An 18308-nucleotide genomic window follows, 5' to 3' on the forward strand; every position below is an offset into this window, starting at 1 on the left:
GTCCTGGACCTGGCCACAACGCGCCCGAGCCCCCTGGCGAGGTAGGATCCTACGTGGGATCCCTACACCCTCCCACCCAGCCCTGGGTATCGGGAGAGACCCAAGGGCGAAACCCCCAGCCCGCACCCGCCGCGCAGGTCCGAAACACAGTGGACACAGATTAGCTCCATAAAGTAAAATACAACAAAATGTTTAATGAGCAAATTCGTCTTAGCAAATATGAAACTGCCACAGAGAGGAGGAGAGGGACAGGGGCCACGGACTAGGGTGGGAGCGAGTCAGGGAAGGCCATAGAGAACCAACTACTTTAGAAACCAGGGAAGCCAGGGCGGGGACCAGGGAGGACCAGAGGACGGGAGCTGTGGTCCTGCAAAGGGAAGAGGGCAGGGCACTGAGGGCCGGACAACAAAATTCAAAATAGTTTGGCCATAAAATATAAACACGCTATGTTCCTACCATGGGGAAGGGGAGGAGAAAAGGGGTATAAGGGAGGAAAGGCTGTTTTGGGAGGGGCCGTGGGGGTCCTACCCGCCCTGCTGTGCGCCCGTCCCCATCCCAACCCCTTCCCTCTGTGTCTGTGTGGGTGCGTGTCTGTGTGGGCCTGTGTGTACTTCCCCAGTCCCTTCCCTGCCCTAACCTCCCAACCCCCCACCCCCCACCCTTAATTGCTGCCATTCCAGTTGCTGCCGGCTGTCAGGCTGTCATTCGGCTGTCACTCCTCTGCCCATCATCTTCAGAGGGGGGAAAGGGGGGAACAGGCGGGGAGAGAAGCCTCCAGCCAGCCCTGCCCCCACCCTCCCCAGGCCACCTCTACCAGAAGTCCCGGCGGTGGTAAGAGTCGGGGTCACAATATTTTGTGACAACCACTCTGTTGGCGAATTTGCGACCCGTCAGGCCCTGCATGGCTTTCTGGCAGTCAAACACAGAGGTGAACTCCACAAAGATCTGTGGGGAACAAGAGGCAGGTCTGTGAACAAGGCTGGCCTCCCAGTAACCTACCAACATCCATCCAAGCCCATGACTGATACAGGGAGAAGGGAAAGAAAAAGGGCCTCTTCACAGCTTTCTGAAAAATTGCACCTATAGGTGCAGTTTCATAAAAAAAGGGAACACAGATCAGATACTTCACAGGCATGGAAAGCACAGAGGCATGCCTGAGAGTCACCTGAATCACCCCGGGCAGCTGGGAAGGTAAGCAAATGCCCAGAGAAGTCACTAACTGTCTACTCTGCACCAGCCACCTTGTGGAGAGCATCCAGAGCCACCGAGGGCCATGCTTTTTTTCCCCAGATAAGGGATGAAGTAAGGGAAGCCAGAAGTTAGAATTCAAATCCAGGATGATAAAAACTTGATCTATTCAAACTTCTAATTGTGTTTCAACAACCAGTTTAGAGGAAATGGAGCATATAAAGAGCCTAAATTCTATACACCAATGACCCTATTTCTTCAACACATAAAACAGCTTGACTTCAAAAGTGGGAGTGAGATATGGAGATAAAACTGATGAGAAACTTGGTAAGAGGGGATCTTGATTGAATCCTTATATCAAAAAACATTTTTTAGACAGTAATAAATTTGAACATAGGTAGATAACCAAGAAATTAATGTTTACTTTGTTATTGTAATGAGTATATTATGATTTTGTTAATCCCACCCCCACCCCATACTGGAGCCTGAACCCAGATCTACCTACGACTGAGCTACCCAGGCTGGACTCAAACTTGTGATTCTACTGCCTCAGCCTCACAAGTAGCTAAGATTATAAGCATGTACCACACCAAACTAAAAAAACCATTTTAAGGATATTTGGTTAGATCAACAGTTCTCAATTAGGGGGAGACATGTCCCCAGGACATACTGAGCAATCTTCAGATGTAGGAGTTGTCACAAAAAGGGAAGTAGTACTGCTGGCCATCTAGTAGGTACAGGCTGGGGATGCAGCTAAGCGCCTAGGATGCACAAAACACCCAAAGCAGAGCTAACTAGCCCAATATTAGCTGAGAAAAAGTTATTATCTCAGGCAAAAGACATCTAAACTATGTTTGAAATATTCAAACAAAACTGGGGCAGGAGGGATAAACTGAATCAGAAAATGGCAAAAACTGGAAACCTGAAGACAGGTGGTGGAACAATATGATGATACTACATGTACTGTATATACTACCATATAAATAATACACCTACTGATCCCCTATGTACCAAAAGAAAAGACCCATAATATGAAGTTAATATCATGAAGTTTAAGAACAGAAACAGTAAATAAAAACTGGCCAACTGATCCTAAAGGTCAGGGTCTCTTTATTCTTCCCACAAATATTTACTCAGCCCTTTTTTAAGCCAGGTTTCCACTGCAGTGCCAGACTGAACCAAATTGACCAACTGGCTTATCAAGGATTCCTGGAGAGGGGAGAGGCTGCTGCTGGCCCTCCTCACCTAGTCCCAGTTTCCATGAGCCCTCAATTGGAATACACATCTGTCCAGCTAACTGCTTCCTAGCCATCTCTACTGAGGTGTCAGAAACCCCAAGGTTAGCTGTCCCAACACTGGCTGCTGAACCCTTACATAACCAGCTCATCAACCTTCCTCTCACCTGCCACTCCCAGCATCTCCTGGACCTCCTCCTTCCCTGTCCCAACATACCCAATCCAATCACCAAGGACTGGAAATTTAAAGGCTTAACTCTCTCTCAAACCCATCAATTTGCAGGTATAATGGCTCAGCCTATTAATCCCAATAGCTCTGAAGGCTGAGGCCCTAAGCAACTCAGAACCTGTTTCTGTATAAAATACAAAAAAAGGGCTGGTGATGTGGCTCAGTGTTTAAATGCCCCTAAGCTCTACCCAGTAACCCCCACCCCCAAAAAAATTTAACTCAAACCCATCAGCTTCCCTCCACCCCCTGCAACTAGTCGGTCATAGGCTACTTATGACTATACAGGTTGCACCAAATGGGTCATGGACCATTTCACTACTGTGGCAAACTGTGTTGGCTACCCTATCAGCAAATAATATCACGGCAATAGAGTCTTAACAGAACCATGGCTCTTTATGCAGTCTGTCACAGAAGGAAGTCACTGCATAGTAAGTGACTACACCAGAACAGGCAATATCTTTCACACAGATTACTGCAGGAAACTCTTCCTCCATCACCCTACTCTTGTTGGATCCTCTCTACTTCACTTTCCAAACTGCAGTAGACATCACCAAAAACATGAACATTGCCTTCTCTCTTCTTAAAAACCCACCACGCCCAGGAAAATCCCAAGCTACTTCCACAATTTCATGAGTCCTCCCTGACAGAGCTGTAGAGCCAGACTCCTGACAATTGTATTTCTTGCTCACTGCGACCTCAATGAACCTCAGTGAACCCCAAGGACTCCGCCACACTTCTATCCTGCAGGGCAGGGCAGATGCCTGCTTAGTACCCATTATAATAGTCATCTCTACCTGCCAGGCTCCCAGCAGTTACCTTCCAATTTCACTCAAAACCACACCCCAGGTTCTACCAGGATCCACCTGGCCACCTGCTCTTTGAACTCATCTCCCACTGCTCTCCTTGGCTAACACTGGCCTCCTCACTATCCCCAAACACGTTCAGTCATCTCTCTGCTTGCTGCGCATTCTACCTACTGTGAGGGTACTGAACCTCACTGTTGTCTTCTTAATGCCACTTCTCGATCTCAATGACCCCTTCTAAAAAGGGCATCTGGGCCACCCAATTTCCCACCCAACATGGCATACATTCCCTGACAACAGTGCCCAGGACTTCAGGTACTTGGGGGCAGGAGTTGTTCTGCTTAGACAAGAGTTTGGCATAAGAATTCCACTGACATACTGAATACATCAGTGAGTACAGTGACCTGGGGCACAGAGCAGGGGTGACATGACTGTGGGCTCTTAAGTCAGACTGCAGGGACCTGGACCTGTTTGTTTGGCATGTCACCTCTGTGCTTTGTCCCCTCCCATGAGAGTGCCCTAGTCTCAGAGCATCTGGCACACCAGAGGCACAGCATAATCGGGAGCTGGAATACCCTCACAGCCTTTCTCTCCATCTCATAGACAAGGCAAAACACGGCACCTGACAAGAGAGATACAGAGCCAGGCTCCAAACCAAAGGTGCTTCCACAGAGCCCAAGTTCTCGGCCCCAACAGCTCATCTCCATCAGAGGGCCCTGATCCTCTGGGTCACCAGCATCTCCCCTGGCCAGGTCCAGAGGGACACTCGGTAAGGGTGCAAGGGAGGGAGGGCATAAGCTGAGCCAGGATGCTCTGACCTTTCCGCAGCCAGGCACCTCGACGCCATCCACAGGCCGGGGGATCTCGATGGACTTGACAAGCCCGTACTTGCTGCACTCATCCCGCACATCCTCCACAATCTCCTCATACTCCTCATCATCCAGCAGCTCCTCTGGCAGCACCATGTTCATGAGGCACAGGACCTCAGTAGGGTGGCCGCCCATCTGTACTTGTGAGCTCATCAGGCCTGGCACCTGCAGCGTCACTGGTGTCTGATTGATGGTGCTCTGTGGGAGGAGGGGCAGGCAAGGTGTCACAGGGGATTCAGACCAGCCTCCCTCCACTCAAGGCCATGCCCTTCAGAAACCAACTCAGAGGAAGGCCACTCCTCCGCCTGAACACATATATGCCTTACTCCCCAATACTGCTTCTGATGATCCCCCAAATCCCCTCCCGCTAAAGCTGGGCAGAGCTAAAGAGAACCTGTCCCCTACCAGCCCCTCCCACCCCCAGGGTCCCTCTAGCCAATGAAGATGACGTGCCGGGGGGCTCACCAGCGTGGCGTTCTTGGCTCCTACGCTTGCCCTTTGGACAAGCAGCTTTTTATCCCCCAGCTGCATCCCATTCAGCCCAGCAATGGCCTGCAGTCAGAAGGTGAGGGGTGGGAAGGGTGCAGGAGATATGTGGGTCACGGCCCAGGAGCCCAGCACCTCCCCACAAACCGGGGCATTGGTGGGCAGAGGGGAAAGCAAAGGGGGTTGAGTTTGGAAGGAGCCAAAAATCAAAGGAAAGGCGGAGAGTCCCATTCAGGGCCCCAAGCTCCCACCCTATCCCTGAGGAGGAGAGACCTCAGCTCGGAAACTGAGCAGGGCTGGGAAAGAAGAAGCAAAACAGCTGCCAGGGCTCACCTGATCCGTGACGTTGATGTCCACGTACTCACAGAAGGCATAGCCCTTGGAGAGCCCTGTGGCACTGTCCTTGACCAGGTTGAAGGCCTTAAGAGGCCCAAACGATGTCAGTAGCTCTTTTACCTGCAGCAGGTCAAGAATCCATCAGGGATAAAGTCAGGCCAGGAAGGGGGAAGAGGAGAGGGAAGGGAGCAAGGGGTTTACCTGGTCATCATTCAGGTAGTTAGGTAAGCCCCCAATGAATAGCTTGTGGGCAGAGTCAGGGACCACAGTGGACACAACTCCTAAGGAGAGAAAAGGATTTCAATTGCAGTAGGAGGTCATCTCCCAGATGACAAGTTGAGGCCTTCAGAGGCTTCACCCTGATAAAGATGGAAGTATCACTCTCATCTCCACCCCAGCCTGAGAAGGACACAAGCAAGGAAGCACAGCACTCCCCATGTGAGAACACAGGGTGTCTCCCAAACTGGTCCAGTCTCAGAGGAACCTCAAGCTAGCAGCACCCCCGCCCCCAGAACAGCCTCCTGGCACCTAGACCCACATGCTGGCACACACATGCTGCTGTGTGACACCGAAAAGTCACCTTAACTCTGGACATACTGCTGGGACACACACCAAACCCCTCCTTCACCCCTCAGGTCCCAACTGACAATTGCCAGGAACATCTTCCCCATTAAATCATTCAATCCTTTGCTTTCAGGGACCTATCCTCAGAAGAGTGGGTTGTCTCTGGGCCCCAGTTCATCTGTGACACCACAGAGGTGGCCTGCTCTCAGGCTGCTCAAGTAATCTCTGGTTGTGTCAGCTATTCCAACCTCGTGGAAACTGCTGATTCAAGATGGGGTGCTATATTCAGGGTCCATTAGGATTGAAATGTCACAGCCCATGGTCACTCGAGCTAAGTGAATTCGACGGCCCTCAGTCCTGTCCTCTACTCTGTCTTGAATTCTGGACTCAGACAAGTGTCTGACCGATGTTTCAATATGGCTTCCAACACACTTGGCCAACTTTATCACTCCATTCTTGGAACTACCCTGTCAGATAAGAGCTGTAAGGCTCCAGCAGCCATCCACCCTGACCGCCCAGTTCAAAGCCTGGCCACATAGCCTCCCATTCCTTAGCAGTCCCCCCGTACCAACTACTAGTGGCCCATCCCACCTCCATCCTGATCTAGGGAACATCAGGAAAGGCAGAAAATGGAGAAAGGCCCCATAACTTGAGCCCCTGGGCCCCACCTACCCTCTGGGCTAATGTACTCTTTCTTTCTCTCCCTGCCCCTCCGGCACCCACAGGATTGTAGGCACCAACCCAGCTGGCTCTGTCCCCTAGAGCTGGGCCCCAGCAGATTGAGGGAGACCACAGGGAACCCAGCTTGGATGCCACTATGACAAGCAGAAACATCCTGGAAGCAACAACACATTTAAATGCTGGCCACAAGCCAGGCATGGCCCAATCTCTTTCAATCTTAGTTCAACGTGTGCAAAAGCCCCGGCTACAATATGAAAATGAGTAAACTGAGTATGGGGCAAAGCCACAAAGGCAAGAAAAGGGTGGCCTCCAGGTCTGTCCACAGGCCATTTTTTGGCCACCCATACTCAGACACAGCCCCCTACAGTTTTTTCTCCTTTCTGCCATCTATCCCATCCTTTCCCCCACATCCCTCCCATGGTCGCTATTCTTTTATTTTTGATTGCCCTGACCTCCCCCCACCTTCCCCACCGCTCCTCTCCCCTGCCCAGGAGAGTCTGGCAGGTGATTAACAAAAAGGGTCATGTGTCCCCAGGCTCCAAATCCAAGCTTAACAACTGTGCTGCACCTCAGGGAGACAGCAGTGAGGGCAGGAGAGCTGGGCTCCCTGGGGTCAAGCGGTAGTTGCCAAGGGCCCAGCATCTTCAACTACAGAACGGGAGGACACCAGTGCACACAAATAAGCACAATTCATGCTACTGCCAAAGGTGAGCTTAACCCTGGGTGAGCTGGGGCCCACTGTGGGAAGCTTCGCCTGGGCTGGACCATCTTGCACAGCACCCCTTCAGGTGATATCAAATACCCCTTCATCAAGGTGAGAAAGTTGTCTTCCAGTTTCCAACCTGTCTAATCAAGAGATCTGTTCATTTTATCAAATACTTTCTCTTCTTTAGTGTCTTTATAGAGTAATGTCCTTCTCTGCAGCACTAAAAGGGGAGATCAAAATACAAGCTGTATCAGAAGGAAAGCTACACTGGAAAATACTTAGCTTACAGGCAGAATCACATTTCCTAACTCATCAGTCCAACCACAGGTAAGAACTGGACAAACAGGCCCCCCAAGGTGCACATCCCAGACAGACTAAGGAGTGATCTCCCCAGTTTATATAGTAATGGCCATTTCTGGAAAAGCCTGCCACAAAGGAAGCATAATCAAAAGCAACTGTCCCCCTGCACATCTCTGCTTTCAGAAGAAGAGTAACAAGTATGTAGGAGGCAGTGCATAGAATGGCTGTTCATGGATCCCAGGGTCAATCTGAGAGAGGGAGACACAGAGGGTAAGTAGTAGCCCAAGACACTGGTTTCAGGACATTTGGCAGATTATCCATCACCCCTTGCCTCACTTCTGTCCTATGTAAAATGAGAGTCACATCTAATATAGGAGGAGTCAGCGAACTTTCAGAGTAAACAGCTATGCAAAAGGTATTTTTGATTTTGTAGTCCATTCAGCCTGTGCAACAATTATTCAGCTTGGCTACTACCAGCACATAAGCAATGCGCAACAAGACTCTGTGCCCATAAATCTTCATCTATAGAAACAGGGAGTGACTAGATGTGTCCCTCAAGTCTAAACTGGTGACACTATACCAGACTGTTGTGAAGGTTTCAAGAAGAGCTGGACAGTGCATTTGTGCCAGTACCTGGCACACAGCAAGCACCAGCAGTTGGCAGGCTATTTACATAAGTAGAAATGAACGTAAGCACACTGAATTCACTGGTGGAGGCCCAAGGGAGATGCTCTGTAGCTGTCTGGGAGAAGTACCCACACACAGTCACCAGGTGGTGCGCTTAGGTAGAGCTGTTTCTACAGGATCAGCTAGCAGAACCCCACATTCTCAACATTCCAACATGCCCGAAACAGGTACCTCACTCACTGGGGCTCCAGCAGCACTGGCCCCTCCCAGGATCAGAGTGCTTTCACACCCCAATGGGCCTCAAACAAGCTTCAATCCTCATTGATACCTACTGTCAATACAGGATGAGAGTGGCCCAAGGCCTCTACCTCCAAAGCCCATAAGCTTTCTTAAAAAACTTCAGTGTGCCTATCTCAACAATCACGGATGTTAGGGTACAATGGAACACAGGCACTCGATCACTTAGGTTCCACACACAAATATTTGCCAAGCCCTGGTTGTCTTTAACTACCCATCAGAAGTGAGACCAACCACAAGGTAAAAAATCCACAGCACAGATTCATAGCAGAGATTAGAAAACAGTAAATGAGTGAATACTGAGGTGTCGGACCCCACATGAGGAGCTTTACCGAGGTCTTCTCATGTGCACCAGAGTGGCTCACAGGAGCACTCTGAGACCCTACAGTCAAGAGACCCTGGGGCAGAGACAAGTCAAGTAACAGATTATAAGCCCTGTGCTTTCCAGAGCACCTCTGGTTTGGTCCTGACCTGCCACTTACAAGCTATGTGTCTGCAAGGAGCTCACAGCTCACAATCTGGGCCCCAGAGACCACATTTGCCATGCTGAGAGAAGACTTGCACATCCAAAGCAGCACACTACTTCCTGAGTATCTAGCTACACTGGCAACGGGAAAGGTGGGCACAAAAACTGGGCTCCTCACTCACCAGGCACATAGACAGATGGATTCTCTGACATGCCAGGCAGTGGCTGGTAGTCATGAGGCCTACGGATCTTCAGTGACTGTCCCTGGAAGATGATGCCATCAAAGGCCATGGCCTGGGTAGTCTCATCCACTGAGCGGAACTGAAGGGAAGAGAAGGGGTGGTAAGGGGCAGGGGTCAAGGACTAGACCAGGCCTCAGCCCCCAAGGCTCTGTGATAGGCTATGATTTTCTTTCTTTTCATTCATATGAGCAGACACCACTGTGCCGGCCCTGTGCTGGACAACAGAACATCCCTGGTCCTAGAGGCTCTCTCCCCCAAGTGCAGTCACCAACACCCAAAACAGATGCAGAGGCAAACACACAGCTGCAAGTCTGATGCGACTGAAGGGAAACAGAGTGTTGAGAGGACAGAGTGGGGATGTTAAATACATAAGGAAGTGAAGGCACTGCAGGCTGGTAAGTAGCACTTAAGCTAAAACCTGGAACTGTGGAGTTCAAAATGAACTGCAGCGAGGCCAATGTGGAGAGTCAGAAGCAGCACCCAGAAGCTTTTCCAGCAACCTGGTGTTGCAGCAATGCCTGGTTTTTGTAAGAACACTGGCCCACCCAAAATCAAAATTTAAAAACCAAGGTCCTCTACCAGACAGGTTGAGAAACAATGACAAAGAAACGTGGTTAGAAACACGGTTAGCCGGGCAGGATGAACCACCTCAGCCCAGGCCCTGGTGGGGGCCTGGTAGGTTCTGGAAAAGGTCAGTATGGCCACAGCAAAGTACAGCATTAAACTGGTCTAGAAGAAGTCTGCAGGCCTCCCAGGCCACATAGAGAACAAGGTCAGGCAAGAAGGAGGATGGGATTTGCCAGAGTTTTTTTAGCTCACTCTGGCAACCAGAAGAGACAGCAGAGGGCCAGTGGTAATGGGCAGCACAGGGAAGCACAACATGCTAAGGGACCACACATTCCCCTCCCACCCCATCACTTGCCCAGCTCACCTCCAAAAAGGCAAAATTCTTGTCTTGGTTAATCTGCACAGCCAAGACCGGGTTGCCAGGGGCCTGGGTTAGCCCTCCCAGGCGCATCTGGGCGTTGAAGAAATCCATCATGGCCTCCTGCAGAGGGAATAGGAGACAGGGAGGGGCGGGGAGGGAGGTGGAGAGAGGAGGGGAAGGGTGAGAGAGGGAGACACAGAGGGGTTTGGGGTAAGGGGAGAGGGACAAGGGAAGGGAGAAGGGGAAGGGAGGGAATGGTGGAATATGGGTGGAGCGTAGAGGTCAATAGTAGGAACAAAAGCAGGAGAAAAATGAGAAAATAAAGAAAAAGAAGTAGCAAAAGGCAGTGAAGGACAAGAGATGGAAACAAACAGGGCAGTCAGGACAGGCGCAGGGGGAGAGCCCCAGGGGGCCCCCCTCCAAAAAAAAAAAATCAAGAAAAAGGAAGAAAATCATTCAAGAAAAAAATGACAACAACAAGGAAAGGAAGAGAAAACAAACCGAAGGCAAGAAGACGACGAGGAACGCAGTGCAGATGAGACGACAGGGACGGCCAGAGAGCGGCAAGCAGGAAGGAGAGAGACCAGCACAGAGCAGGGAGGCGGAGTGCAGGGTGGGAGGGGGGCGGGAGGGGAGGAGAAAAGAGTGATGTGGAGGGACCTGGCCCTGGAGTCCGGGGGCTGGTTTATCAAATGTAGCAAAGTGCAGGTTGAGAAAGTCAGAATGGACCTTACTTGCCTTCGACGATGGTAGCAAACTTTTTGTTGCTACGAGGGATCTCAGCCCCACAATATTTCACTTTAAAGAGAAATGGAAACAACTCTTTGATCTCGGGATTCTCAGGGGGTGCCACGGGAAGGGGTGGGGGAGAGGGACAGGGGAGAGGAGCGGTGGGGAAGGTGGGGGGAGGTCAGGGCAATCAAAAATAAAAGAACAGCGACCATGGGAGGGATGTGGGGGAAAGGATGGGATAGATGGCAGAAAGGAGAACGTGTCAGAAAAAACTGCAGGGGGCGTGCGTCTGAGTGTGTGTCCGAGTGTGTCTTAGTGTGTGTGTCCGAGTCTCCCTCTCTGTCTCTCTCCGAGGTACGAGGTATGATATATATGTTCATCGTGTGTGCACGTGATCCCTGGGTTGCTGAAGGAGGTTGGGGGGAAGGGAGAGGGGAGAGGGGAAGAGGGAGGGAGGGAGGGGCCACCCCCAGCCCGGCCCCTGGCTGGCTCAACTCCATCGGTCCGTCTGGGAGGGGGCCGGGGGGTCTTGCAGGAACAGAGTCTGACCCGTGCAGGGTGTGGGGAGGGAATGGAGGGGAGGGGAGGAACAGGGTGGGGGAATAGGGGAGAGGATGGGGCAGGGGAGGGCAGTACCTCAGTGATGCCAAAAGGGATGTTGCCCACGTAGAGGCGCCGGGCTTGTCTGGTCATCTGGCTCCCAACCACAGGCACTGGCGTTGGGGTCACAGCCAGACCATCAGGGGTCATGGTGGGGAGAAGGGCGGTAGCTGGAATCTGACCCGCAGCTTCAAGAGAGGGGTGGAAACAAAGTAAAATTACATTAAGGCAACCTCCAACCTGAGCTCTGGGACCACCCAGCACTCTTTTAAACTCCCCCACCCCAGGGTTTCCATTATCAGACTCCAAAACCCAATAAAGGATGCTCCTTAGAAGCCATGTTTCCTAACAGCATCGGGGTGGAAGCCTCAACCCAACTCCGCTACAGGTACCTCAGATCATCTCCTCCTCCAGCAGAAGCCAGAAGCCAGAAGCCCAGGGATGTGACCCTTCATCTGGTTTAACTCAACCCCCCAAAACACACACAGAAAGACAAATGGAGACAATTGCCCCTCACCTCCATGCTTCACCCTCCAGAGCAGACCACCCAGGGGTCCTACCTTGCATGGCCTTGTACTGCATTGGGGTGATGTGCTCAAAGCCAGGTGGTGGCACGTCCCAGTATTTACGAACCTTCTTCTTCTTCTCATGGCGGGGGGAACGACTGAGGGAGGGGAAGGGAGAGCGGGGCAGGGCAACCTCAGTCTGACCAAGAGTGGGCCTGCAGGCCCCACCCAGGAACCCCTCCCAGGCTCCCCCTCAATTCCCCACCACATAGGCTCAGCTCTCTCCAGGAGGGAGAGGATCCGGGTCAGGGCAGGGCCCGGGACTGGGGAGGGGCGCTGGTTTCAAGGCAGGCAGACTCTTCCCCAGTGCTTGGGCCAGGGTGGACACAGGCCAGGCAGGGTGCACAGGACGTGAGGAAGGTGAAGGGAATGGACTTCAGGGTGGAAGGGGCAGGAAGAGAAGCTCACATCAATCCACCGTGCTCCTCTTTAGCGCCTCTGGTCAAAGGTTTGCTGGGGGTGGGAGGGAAAGGTATGGGGAGGGGTGACTGGGGACCCTCGTCTTCCCCAAGTGCCACACCCCCCAAGAGCACTAAGCCCCAGGGCTGGGGCAGGGCCGAGGTGAAGAGTGGCAAGCAGGCGCCCCTCGGCCCTGCCAGTCCACCTTCCCCAAGACACTCCCACTCCCAGGAAAGAGGAAGTAAGGGGAGAAAGGGGCCAAGGAAAACCACACTATGAAGATACTGAGATGGGAAGGCAGAAGAATCTCCACATACCCCACTCTCTCTCATCTAATAGAGGCAAAGAACAGAGAGGACACCTGAGAGAAGAGCCCTTCAAATATAACTGACAGCCCTGAGCTTGAAATTAAGCCCAGGCTGTGAGTACGGTCCCACTCCAAGAACACCCTTATTCCTGGGAGACAAAGAAACAGAGACCAACCCTTTTGAAGACAGTCCCCAAAAGAAAAGGAAGAATAGAAAAGAAGAATTTAGGCCCTCAGCATCAGGGACAGAGAGCAGCCTTTCAGAAATGGGGATCCTGTCTCCAAACAGACCACTGCACCCCCAACAATCCATCAATATCCCCAACACAAAACACAGAAATAAACCTGAGAAGTGAGGAGAAAACTGAATTCAAAACAAACCAAGCAGCAGACAACTCCCCCAAGGCATAACAAAATGACCCAGACACACCCCTGATCAGATCACAGCCTGGGGCTGCAAAAACCCCCACTCCCAAGCAGGCCCAGCCAGGAGTTCCTGAGCCTGATACCTTCGTCGCCGACGGTCCCGAGAGGCACTGCGCTGGTCCCGGTTGCGTCGATCCCGGCTCCGGCTCCTGCGTTTGCGGTCCCGGCTCCGAGAGCGGCTGTGGCTGCGCTTCCGATGACGGTTCTCCTTGTCCCTTTCTGGACAGAGGTGAAAACAATGGGATGGGATAAGCAGAGGAAGGATGCAAGCCCAGCCCACCCTGCTAAGTCCCAAGCCCCAGGGAGGCCACCCCCAAAGGGAAGGGAGATAGCAGGCCTCCTGGGTCCACACACAAGTCCCCAAGGACTCTGAGGGGACCAGGGGGGGCAGGGCCTCAAAATGCCCCCGGGGTGTAAGATACCTGAGGATGCTCAAGAGGAGCTGAGGAGCCAGAGAAGACAGAGGAGGCTGGCTCCTGGTCCCCCTCGAGGGCTGAGGGGCCTGACCCCAGGGTCGTCCCTGAGAGGGGCAGGGCTAGAGGCTGGGGAATCAAGAGACCCAATGATGATTTCCTGAAGGAACCCAGCAATCCCTCAGGAAAGACCTCCGCAACCAACTGGCACCCACAGCCCACCATCAGGCCCAGGGGCCAGATGCCAGGCAGGATAGGCTAACCCCAGGAAGGAAGGAAACTCAACTCCATCCCTTCCCAACCAGGTGAATAATGCAGGAGCACCCTCCCCCAGGGGAGGGGCCTCTTTCTGAATGTGCAGACTGAAGAGGAAAGAAGCCCCAGCAGGTGGAGAAAAGCCACCTAATCCAGACTGGAAGCCCAAACCACCCAACCTTCCCTGCCTCACACCCTCATAGCCACAAAGGAAGGTCTAGAGTGAGACCTGTGTCCCTGCCAGGACTCAATCTGCTTTCTCAGCTTCATCTGCCTGAGTTGGTGGCTAAAACACAGCACAACCTTGCCAGCAATACCACAGAAAGCTCTGCTCCCACCAGATCCTTCACCTTCTGAAGAAGGAAGAGAGCCCTTCAAGGTGGAGCAGGAGCACCACCACATACTATTCCCTTAATTCACAGGCACCGTTGATACCTGCACAACAACCCCTCAAGCACAACAAAAGATGAACACATAAACAAACTCCTAGTTCACAGGTATGCCTTGTGAGTGCTGTGTTCTGGGGGCAGCAAGAGGGAAAGGCAATGAGAAGAGGCTGTTAGGTTAGACTTCTGGGCCTTACAGCCTTCCCATCTTAGGTGTCGTCTAACACATCTTTCCAGTGTGATTAAACACAAACTCCTTGTAAATTCTTCTCAATTCCAGAACCACCAACGCTCAGGGGAAAAAGGACACCCAGAAAGATTCCCTTTTGGTAACACTTGAGATGCTTCTTACAATCAGAATCCACACTACATAGTTTTACTCACTCTAACTCCACATTACTGCTTTGAAAACACACTGGTGGAAGATTTCACATAACAAATAAGGAAACTGAGGCCCAGGGAGATCATGACTTGTTCAAGAATTAACAGCTAGGAAATGATGAAACCTGCACCAGGCCATATTCATTAATGAGCGCCAGGTACCAGTCCTCTCAGAATTTTCCCTTCAGAGGCCAAAACTAAATTTAAGACTGGAATTGGGAGAGGAGAGAGTTGGGGACAGACCATCACTGTGGAGTATTAGGGCAAACACAAAGGCACAATACCCGGCACAAGGTACAGTTCTGTGAGGCCCAAGAGCACTTCCTGCTAAAGTTCAGAAACAGACAAAGAAATTCCCTGTACATCTAGGTAGCTGAAGGGCCCTGAAGCTCAGAGATGTTAGGAGGATAACCCACAAAGAAAAGAAGCCCGGCAGGGTAACACGTGCTCGCAGAGCCTCCCCTAGGGCAAGAACTCTCCCCCACACTGATGCTGGACAGCTAAGAACAGAAAGGAAGTTTCTTCCTTTGCTAAAATGCTGTGCTGTAGGAGGCTTGGGACCTTGTGGGAGCAAGGTTGTGCACCAGCAGGGACACCCCAGTAGTCCATTTTCAACAGCCTCCAGCACCCTCTAAAGCAGCTCCACTTGGCAGTTCAAGAGAGTGAAACAGCTCTGCATAAAACCGTGCGTGCAACACAGTGTTTATAGTACTGAGAATTAACCCTGCCACTGAACTACACCCCCAACCAACAACCTAAAGAACTTCAAACACTTTGTTTTCTTTTAAGTTAAAGTCAAGTATAACACTACCCCAGTGTTACAAGAACTTGGCAGAATATTTGGAAAGCATATTTCCCAGCCCTTCCCTAACCCTGATACCATGTCTATATGAAGACAGGCCTTTCTACTTCCTAAGAATGCGACTTCACAATGATAAACACCACTTATTAAGTGCTTAACGTGTGACCAGCCACATGCCACTGCACTTTACACATTACCCCATTTAAACTTAGCTCCTGACCACCTGGAACCCTGGAAAGTTTTTAAGCTTTTGAGCTTCAGTCTCCTTTCCACTATAAAAGAATTATTTTATCCTCCGAAGGCTGTTACAAGGATTCAGTTAGATAAACCATGCAAACTGCCTGACACGTGGTAAGCTCTCAGAGTCTAATTCCAACTACCAACATCATTCTTATGAACCCTCTCAAATCTCAACGGTGAAATAGTGATGTCAGTGTATAGATTAAAAAAAAAAAAAAAAAAAAAAAAAACCAAGGAGCAAAAGTATTCAAATCACATAGATACCAAGCAACGAAGAAGGTATTCGGACTCATAAGCAGTACACCACCTAGACAAGACCAGAGTAGGCAGGGCACTCCCTAGGCACCTCTTGGAGTACTGTTTTCACTCCCGCATCAACTCCAGCTTGGGTTCCACGGAGAACTGAGTCACATTCAGTCCTCCAAACTCCAGCTAGGAACACAGCTCAGGCCTGAAGTCGCCTACCTCCCCTACGCCTCGGTCCCTTCACTCACACCAAACCTGGACACATGAGAAACCTGAGGACTATCTAAGGGCTCTGGGCCTTCTTGGAGTCCCTAACTCCAAGCATGGCCCGAGCTCGGTGCTGCCAGCCTCTGTGAGGGGCCCGGCACCCGCCTGGCACTTCCCCACGAGCGCCCGCAGGGGCAGCGCCTCGTTGCGCTGTCCAGGGCCTCGGTTCTCTCGTCCCTCCAGAGATCATTTACAAGCCTGAGGCTAGGCGTCCGGGTTTGGGCTCGGACAGGCGGGGAGTGTCACGACTGAGGATAAGGGACACAAACGCTCCACAGATCGTGAACATCGGGCCCGCAGAAAGGCCCCGGACGCGCCGGGTGCACGTGCGAGGCACAAAGGGGGCAGATCCCGCTTCCGCGAGAGAACAGGTGTCCCACACGTTTTCCGAGGCCCCAGCGCCCCGAGTACGGCGCCCTGACACGGAGTTCCCAAGAAGCCGGGAAGGGACCGGCACGAGAAAGGCCGCGGCCTACAGAGGGGGCCGTCCACGTGAAGGAGGGAAGGGGGGCCCCCGAGTCCCCGCCACCGCCATTTTGGAAACAAAGGGGGCGTGGAGTCACGGCCGAGAGCTTGGCCGGAAGCGGAAGTCCAAAGCAGCGGGTGAAAAGATGGGATTACAGGTTTTAAAATCGTCTCCTACCCAAAGGGAAAAAGCGAACCTTTGCGTCTAAGACCTTGGCGCGCTGGCACCGCTTCCCCCGCGCAACCTCCGCCAGCACCACGTGGGACCAGGACGGCGCGGCGCGCATGCGCCACAATACGCGCCCGCCGCCCCTTCCCTTGCCGCGCGCGACGGAACACGGCGGTCACGTGAACGAGGCGCGCGCCGAAAGCGGGGGGGCCCCCACGGCGCGGCCCTGAGGAGGGGGCCGCGAGGGGAAAATGGCGGGGGTCAAGGAGCGAAGCCTGAGACGATCCCGCTACCGCCCTGCGACCCCGGCGCCCTCACCTTGTTTATTCTCGTTGAGCTGCCGCTCGAACTCGTCGAAGTCCGACATGCTGAGGCGGCCGCGTAGGGCCCTGTGCAGCTCTCGCCTCGCCTTGCCGCCCGCCCGCTCTGGCCGCTTCGGCTACTTCCGCCGCTGGCTTCGGCTACTTCCGGCGCCGCCGGCGCTTCGTCGCCTACCTAATCAAGCCCCCAGCGCCCCGCCCCGCCCCGGCTCCGCCCCCTCTCCCCGCCCGCCCCCCCACCCCGCCGCAAGCTGCCCCTCTCCACCGAGCCTGGCTCCGAAACGCGTCGGCTATTTCCGGACTGCAGATCAAAGGATAGGCTGGCAGCGGCTTCGGCCACTTCCGAAAACACCCGAAGCGACAGTTCTCCCGCTTCCTAGGTTTCGGTAACTTTTCGGAGATTAGGGTCTCAACATTCGGAGGTTTCCGTGGGCCTCAGTTTCCTCAGCGCCCAGCCCCCTCTAAGAATTCGGCTTCTTCCAACTGAAGACTTCTTCAGTCTTTGGCTTTGTCCGAAGATTCACCCCGATCTTTTTCGCCGACTCTGTCCAAGCCGTCGGTCACTTCCGACAATCCTAACCGTCCCAGACTTCGGCCCTTTCCGAAGGTTTCCGGCGCTCGCCCACGGGCCCCTACAGATATTAAACTCGATTTCAAGCTTCGGCTCTTTCCGGAGGTTCTACTCGCTCGCTCCTCCCCTTCCGGAGAACTTCGGCTCCTTCCGACCGCTCCGGGAAGGTCTCACTCTCGGGAAACACCTTCGGCTTTTTCCGTCGTCACTTCAGCTCCTTCCGGCGTCGAGAATCGAAAAGGGGAAGGACGGAGACAAGTAGGGTCTGGGAAGGGATGCAGAAAAGGGGGCGGGGTCCCGGCTCTCGGCACCTGGCTCTCCCTGTGGGGAGAGCAGAAGAAAAGAAAGCTCAACCTCAGGGGGGGCTTTGAGTAGGAGCGCGAGACAAAAGCAGCCAGCCAGGTGAAAGGAGCGCGCGGCCGCTGCGGAGGTTGCCAGCGCGCCTTTCTGCGCCTGCGCACGGTGGCAGAGGCGGTGGGGGCGAGACAGGCGTCTGCGCCTGCGTAGAAATCCGTCTGAGGTGAGATTTCTGGCTGCTCCGAAAGCGCGACGGGTTCCAAGGTCCACAGTGCGCATGCGCGAGGTTTTTACCCTCCCACTCCCAGAATAAAAGTGCTGAATTCCCGACCGTTAAGCTAGACATCCCTCTCCTCGATGCCTTAGCTAGCGCGTGAGCACCTCTCCGCGGAAGCGCGGGAGACTGTGGAAATGCCACTTCCGGGAGAAGGACCAATTCGCATGCTGCCCCCTGGCGGACTGGCAGCAGTATAAACCCACACATCCCGGTCCCCCAGGTGGCCGCTCCC

The 18308-nt window shown here is 53.0% G+C and overlaps 1 protein-coding gene across 3 annotated transcripts; it reads right to left on the bottom strand.

Moving 5' to 3' along the window:
• Positions 1–659: 659 nt before the first annotated feature.
• On the bottom strand, positions 660–17127 carry U2af2 (U2 small nuclear RNA auxiliary factor 2). Of its 3 annotated transcripts, none has more exons than XM_076839485.2 (12): positions 16930–17127; positions 13071–13206; positions 12264–12308; positions 11850–11953; positions 11326–11477; positions 9961–10077; positions 8970–9108; positions 5348–5427; positions 5144–5266; positions 4790–4876; positions 4274–4522; positions 660–945 (listed from the first exon to the last, which is right to left on the bottom strand). In XM_076839485.2, exons 1-12 carry the CDS (start codon positions 16976–16978, stop codon positions 811–813), a joined length of 1416 nt encoding a protein of 471 aa, XP_076695600.1. In that variant the 5' UTR covers positions 16979–17127; the 3' UTR covers positions 660–810. The 3 variants fall into 3 exon arrangements, with proteins under 3 accessions (XP_076695600.1, XP_076695599.1, XP_076695601.1); XM_076839484.2 differs by having other exon boundaries at positions 4778–4876; XM_076839486.2 differs by lacking the exons at positions 11326–11477; positions 11850–11953; positions 12264–12308; positions 13071–13206; positions 16930–17127 and adding an exon at positions 10696–10750 and having other exon boundaries at positions 4778–4876.
• Positions 17128–18308: the final 1181 nt, after the last annotated feature.

This window comes from Callospermophilus lateralis, chromosome 18 (assembly GCF_048772815.1).
Source record: "Callospermophilus lateralis isolate mCalLat2 chromosome 18, mCalLat2.hap1, whole genome shotgun sequence".
In the NCBI taxonomy this organism is placed as follows: Eukaryota; Metazoa; Chordata; class Mammalia; order Rodentia; family Sciuridae; genus Callospermophilus; species Callospermophilus lateralis.